This window comes from Diaphorina citri, unplaced genomic scaffold (assembly GCF_000475195.1).
Source record: "Diaphorina citri unplaced genomic scaffold, Diaci psyllid genome assembly version 1.1 scaffold15, whole genome shotgun sequence".
Classification (NCBI taxonomy): domain Eukaryota; kingdom Metazoa; phylum Arthropoda; class Insecta; order Hemiptera; family Psyllidae; genus Diaphorina; species Diaphorina citri.
This window is the reverse complement of record NW_007377454.1, coordinates 371,559-377,577: the sequence shown is the minus strand read 5'-3', so window position 1 is coordinate 377,577 and position 6,019 is coordinate 371,559. Positions and strand designations below refer to the sequence as shown.

The following is a 6,019-nucleotide window of genomic DNA, read 5'->3' as shown; positions in this document are numbered from 1 at the left end:
TTCTTCTTCTTCTTCTTCTTCTTTTTCTTCTCCTCCTTCTTCTTCTTCTTTAATTATTAAGACTTTCCTGTAGGTAGGTACCTACCGGGTAGATAGATAGGCAGGTATTATACATTATTGACTTGGAATTTTAGAAAACAGGTAGGTAGGTAACTTGATAGTTTGATCATCGCATCGGTTTGATTGGATTTGTGTTTACTTTGGAAAATTACCTAGTACCCGGGACCTGGGCTAGGTAGAACTAAAGGAGGAGAAAAATTTTTCAGTTCAATATCCCTTAGCTCCTTAGCAGAAAAGATGAAACTTCCACTGTCTTTCTTTCGTCTACTTAGGTATACACGCAGCGCAACGGTAATACTAGGTAATGTATAGGTAAATAGTACCTTAACAGAGATATTCAGACAGAGTTACCTAATGGAATATACATATTTGGAGGAAAATAGGTAGGTACCTTTCTAAAAGCTAGATTGGTATTTACTACCTATGTAGGTACATCAACTCTTCTACCCATTCCAGCTTAGATGCATGAAAAACGCCCTAAAAATGGACCAACATAAGCTCGCCCTTCAATAAACCTAGCGAATAGTGGATGTGTCGTATTCACTTAGTTCCTTAACGAATCAAATGTAAAATTGGTGGATGTGTCAATCGCACTTTTCCCTTCTCAGGTAGGTAATGTAAAATTAGTGGAGATGTAACTTGCCCCTCTTCAAAATGAATGCCGAGTTCCTTTAACGCACACTAGATCATGAAAAACGCCCTAAAAATGGACCAACATAAGCTCGCCCTTCAATAAACCTAGCGAATAGTGGATGTGTCGTATTCACTTAGTTCCATATCGAATCAAATGTAAAATTGGTGGATGTGTCAATCGCACTTTTCCCTTCTCAGATAATGTAAAATTAGTGGAGATGTAACTTGCCCCTCTGCAAAATGAATGCCGAGTTCTTTTAACGCACACTAGACAGCGCACCAAGCGAACAGCTGTGAACGAATCTTATTCAAGGTCAAGTATCGTCATTTTGTTTGGAACAGCTGATTTATCAAAACAAAAGTTCTGTTTTTCTCCTCTGATTGATGAATCAGTTCTTTCTCAAGTTGATTAAAGGTTTAAAATCACTTTAAAACCTAACTTGTGCTTTATTTTAGCGTTAAATACTTTGAGCTTTATTCGTACTTTTAGTCCCCTAACGCTGGTTTACCTACGACCATGAGTTTCTTCAAAAACATCTTCGGAAAGACTGAAGAGAAAGGTCCTACCACTGGGGAGGCTATCCAGAAACTCAGAGAGACTGAAGACATGTTGATAAAGAAGCAAGAGTTCCTGGAGAAGAAAATAGGAGAGGAAATCAACATTGCCAGGACCAATGGAACCAAAAATAAGAGAGGTAAGTGACGGGATGAACTGAGCCTTCCCTCGGCACAATTGACGAGGCCAGAGATAAGAGCTGGTACGATCATTACAAGTACCTATGGGTACAATCAACTTTAATAACACAATACATAGCAATTCTAAGTCCTTGTGACCTAATCCTCAAAATAATGTCTTTGCACTCCAGGTACAGAAAATATTGACAAATTGTACATTTTTTCTGTGCATGGAGCAAAAAGTGAGGAGTGTAAAGTTGCTTTTTGAATAGGACCCTAGTGTCCCTAGTCTACAGGTTCATTTTGAAGTGACCTCACTGGGACCAACGTGAAGTCAAGTCCCTCTTGCCATGAAAACGTTCAAAGTTTATCCAAAATTGTATTTTTTTCTTTACGTATCGCAAAACTATACAATCATAAATATACGCACTTAATAAAGTGCTACCTTGTACTTATTTATACGTAGGTATTACTTTTATATATGTCCTAAAGGACCTGAAGCATGATGTACAAATCAGGTTCTAGTCTTGCGTTCTCTTAAAATTGCACATCACACTTAGATAAATTGTAGCCTTGCATAGTGGCTATCCCAGACCGGAGTGTAGTAATAGTAACTACAGTCAAACGTGGTTCATTGAGAAACATTTTATCAACAATGTTTCAGAATTTGACCACAATAAGTAAACTTCTAGTTGGTAGAGTGACTTTTTAGACTAAAATCAGTGTGGAGCGGAGAGCACCGAGCCTTAAAATCGACGAATTAAATCCGCTTAGAGCAGAGAGAATAAAGCTCTATGCTCTCCGTTTCACTCTGTTTTTAGCCTCAGACCTAATCGAGCAGGGTAATTAAGCACTTACTATTCGATTTTTCTCGTTTAACGAGGTTCTTGGACAAAAAATAAAGAGTCCTCAATCACTTAAATCTCCCGTTTATTCAGCCATTCAGCTTCGACTGTATAATACTTACCTAGGATACCTACTTGTAGGTACCTAGTCCGGTGTGATATCACTTACCAATCTCACCCTAATTAACTCCATATATCATTAAATTCATTACTTACACGTTTCTGAAAGTTCTTTAATTAAATAATTACCTACCTACCTATTGCTAGATATACCTATGGGTACCTTCGTTTGGTACAAATATTACATTCATACCGTCCACAAATTCAGATAAGGTAACTACCAAATCATGTGGGAATTGAGAAATCACCTACCTAAACCCAATTTGGTTTGCGTAACTCCAAAACCAAACTTACCAAACGCTCCCATAGTCCATAGGCTATCCAGAAACTCAGAGAGACTGAAGACATGTTGATAAAGAAGCAAGAGTTCCTGGAGAAGAAAATAGGAGAGGAAATCAACATAGCCAGGACCAATGGAACAAAAAATAAGAGAGGTAAGTGACGGAATGAACTGAGCCGTCTCTCGGCACAATTGACGAGGCCTGAGATAAGAGCTGGTACGATCATGACAAGTACCTATGGGTACAATCAACTTTAATAGCACAATACATAGCAATTCTAAGACCTTGTGACCTAATCCTCAAATGTCTTTGCACTCCAGGTACAGAAAATATTGACAAATTGTACATTTTTTCTGTGCATGGAGCAAAAAGTGAGGAGTGTAAAGTTGCTTTTTGAATAGGACCCTAGTGTCCCTACTCTACAGTTTAATTTTGAAGTAACCTCACTGAGACCAACATGAAGTCAAGTCCCTCTTGATTTATTGAACACCATGAAAACGTTCAAATTCAAAGGTCATCCAAAATTGTATTTTTTTCATTCACAGCTGCAATTCAAGCCTTGAAAAGAAAGAAAAGATATGAGAAACAATTGCAGCAGATTGATGGCACATTGTCAACAATTGAGATGCAGCGGGAAGCTCTGGAAGGTGCTAATACTAACACAGCTGTTCTTACCACCATGAAGAATGCCGCTGATGCACTCAAGGCAGCTCACAAGCACATGTATGTTCATTTTGTCATTTACTTGTGATCATCCTATGATTCACTTCAATAAGATTTGCTTCATACCCTGTTAGTTTAAGTGACAAAACTCCAAAAATATGACAAGGTTACATGATGAATCCATGGATTTGTTGGTTTCCTTAGGGTTGATAGAAAGAAAAATCAGTAAGTAGAGAAAATAATTCCATTGTTTCAAACTTCTACAACGACTTTTTGGTGTTTGGAAATTTGATACCTGAAATTGTACTTGTTTTATTTGAAATATCATTATTGTCATTGCAATTTTTCATTCATAATTTCTCTTCTTCTCTTTTTATTATTATTTTTAGAATCCATTTAGAAGGAGTTCTTTTTTACATTTTTTTTCTATCCTACCTGTTTCTTGACAATCACTCGTCTGTTTTTCCAGGGATGTGAACCAAGTACATGATATGATGGATGACATTGCGGAACAGCAAGATGCTTCATACCCTGTTAGTTTAAGTGACAAAACTCCAAAAATATGACAAGGTTACATGATGAATCCATGGATTTGTTGGTTTCCTTAGGCCAGCCATTCACGATCAGTTTTAACTGTCAGTTCAAGTATCTTCAGTTAAAAATATAAAATTTTTATAATCCTCAGTTTAGACCATCAGTTCAATCGAACTGTCAGTTCACCGCCATTCACGATCAGTTTTAACTGACAGTTCAAACTGTCAGTTAAAACTGATCGTGAAGGCTGGCCTTACGGTTGATAGAAAGGGGGAAAAGGAAGTAAAAGAGCAAAAATAAAAGAAAAATCAGTAAGTAGAGGAAATAATTCCATTGTTTCAAACTTCTACAACAACTTTTTGGTGTTTGGAAATTTGATACCTAAAATTGTACTTGTTTTATTTGAAATATCATTATTGTTATTGCAATTTTTCATTCATAATTTCTCTTCTTTTCTTCTTATTATTATTATTTTTAGAATCCATTTAGGAAGAGTTTCTTTTTACATTTTTTCTATCCTACCTGTTTCTTGACAATCACTCGTCTGTAATTGCAGGGACGTGAACCAAGTACACGATATGATGGATGACATTGCGGAACAACAAGACGTAGCCAAGGAAATATCGGAAGCTATTTCCAACCCTGTGGCATTCGGTCATGATGTGGATGAGGTAAGATCTGATTTTATTAAATCAAGTGAATCCCGGCCTATCCTCAGTTGTTGGGGGAATACCAAGTGTTTAGGTGTATATTTATAAATATTTGTCATGTTAAGCAGTAGGTACCTACCATAGTAGTCAACCTACTCAACCAAAACATATAGGTACCTAAAATCTTGATTTATGTAGTTTATGTTGAAAAAAAAACTAGGTGGAAGACAAAGATTTGATGATTTTGGTAGCCATGACAGACTTGAAAAGTAAACTTGGTTGAAAATTGTCTGAATGGAAACAAGAAGTTCAATGCTTCATGATTTATCAAGTGTGCAAGAGTTCAAAGCATTCCCCAGACTATATTAACATGAAATGGAGTTTTATAGTTTATGTTTAAAAAAAAAAAAAAAAAAAAAACTAGGTGGAAGACAAAGATTTGATGATTTTGGTAGCCATGACAGTCTTGAAAAGTAAACTTGGTTGAAAATTGTCTGAATGGAAACAAGAAGTTCAATACTTCATGATTTATCAAGTGTGCAAGAGTTCAAAGCATTCCTCAGACTATATTAACATGAAATGGAGTTTCAATGTTTTTCTTACCCTACATTTAACCATGTCCACTTTGTTCTCTCTTCTCATAGGATGAGCTTGAGAAGGAATTGGAAGCTTTGGAACAGGAAGAACTGGACAAGGATCTACTGAAGTTGAGCACCCCCGGTGGAGAACTACCAGAAATACCTTCCACGGCGCCCAAAGACAAACCAAAAGAAAAAGCCAGTAAGTAATTTGTTGTTGTTGAACTAGCAACTTGGTGCTTTTGAAGCAGTTGCATTGCTTTCCAAACTAACTAAGCTGGGAAATGATTTTTTTTTGAGCCCCAAATAACATGGGCTATGTAAAACTCACACAAAAAGGTGTTTAAGACATAATTATTATACTCAGCAAGTTGTATTTCCATGGCAAAGTGCAAGTCAGATTGGTCAGTTCTGAAAATAATGATAAATTATTATTGTAGGTTTCTCATCCCCTAACAGTCTGTTAGCTTAACAATTAAGGATATACAAATCAAATGGAACTTAACAGGCTTTCCAGAAAAAAAATATTGGTAAAATCCCTCCTTAATGTCCTATTTTCCATTGTTTTCAGGTACCAAGGAGCGCTCTGTAGAAGATGAAATCCGAGAGCTAGAAGCATGGGCCTCGTAATATTTCAGCACCTCCCCTGAGAGACGCCATCAGTTGCATTGTCTAACAATTGCTTTCGTAAGCTAAGATATACTATTTGCCTATCCTTAGTGTCTATAAGAGAAAAATTAAGTTCTCTGTCATACCTTCAAGATTTAGCTATTCCTACCTACTGTTTTTATACTTGATGTTTTTTTTTTTTTTCTTTTTTTTTACCAAAATTCGAAAAATTCTGGTCGTAGCGTGGTACTTACAATGCAGTCATCTGGTAATTTGAGATTATTGTTGTGATGTTCCTGTTTGTAACCAAAGTTTAAACAAGTTGAGTAGGTACCTTTTCTTTTCTTTTCATCCCCCCTCCCCTCAAGTTT

The 6,019-nt window shown here is 36.4% G+C and overlaps 1 protein-coding gene across 3 annotated transcripts; it reads left to right on the top strand.

Annotated features, from left to right (window-relative positions):
- Positions 1 to 1,047: 1,047 nt before the first annotated feature.
- Positions 1,048 to 6,006, top strand: LOC103507316 (charged multivesicular body protein 4c). 3 transcript variants are annotated; one of them, XM_026822280.1, is made up of 6 exons: positions 1,048 to 1,388; positions 3,160 to 3,337; positions 3,747 to 3,798; positions 4,420 to 4,482; positions 5,106 to 5,241; positions 5,611 to 6,006. In XM_026822280.1, exons 1-6 carry the CDS (start codon positions 1,211 to 1,213, stop codon positions 5,667 to 5,669), a joined length of 666 nt encoding a protein of 221 aa, XP_026678081.1. In that variant the 5' UTR covers positions 1,048 to 1,210; the 3' UTR covers positions 5,670 to 6,006. The 3 variants fall into 3 exon arrangements, with proteins under 3 accessions (XP_026678081.1, XP_008470013.1, XP_008470005.1); XM_008471791.3 differs by lacking the exon at positions 3,747 to 3,798 and adding an exon at positions 2,650 to 2,767 and having other exon boundaries at positions 1,049 to 1,270; positions 4,368 to 4,482; XM_008471783.3 differs by lacking the exon at positions 3,747 to 3,798 and having other exon boundaries at positions 1,050 to 1,388; positions 4,368 to 4,482.
- Positions 6,007 to 6,019: the final 13 nt, after the last annotated feature.

Coding starts and splice junctions, on each gene's coding strand:
- LOC103507316 (XM_026822280.1), top strand. CDS start 1,211: ATGAGTTTCTTCAAAAACATCTTCGGAAAGACTGAAGAGAAAGGTCCT. Junction 3,338..3,746: donor AAGGCAGCTCACAAGCACAT/GTATGTTCATTT, acceptor CTGTTTTTCCAG/GGATGTGAACCAAGTACATG. Junction 3,799..4,419: donor ACATTGCGGAACAGCAAGAT/GCTTCATACCCT, acceptor GAACAACAAGAC/GTAGCCAAGGAAATATCGGA.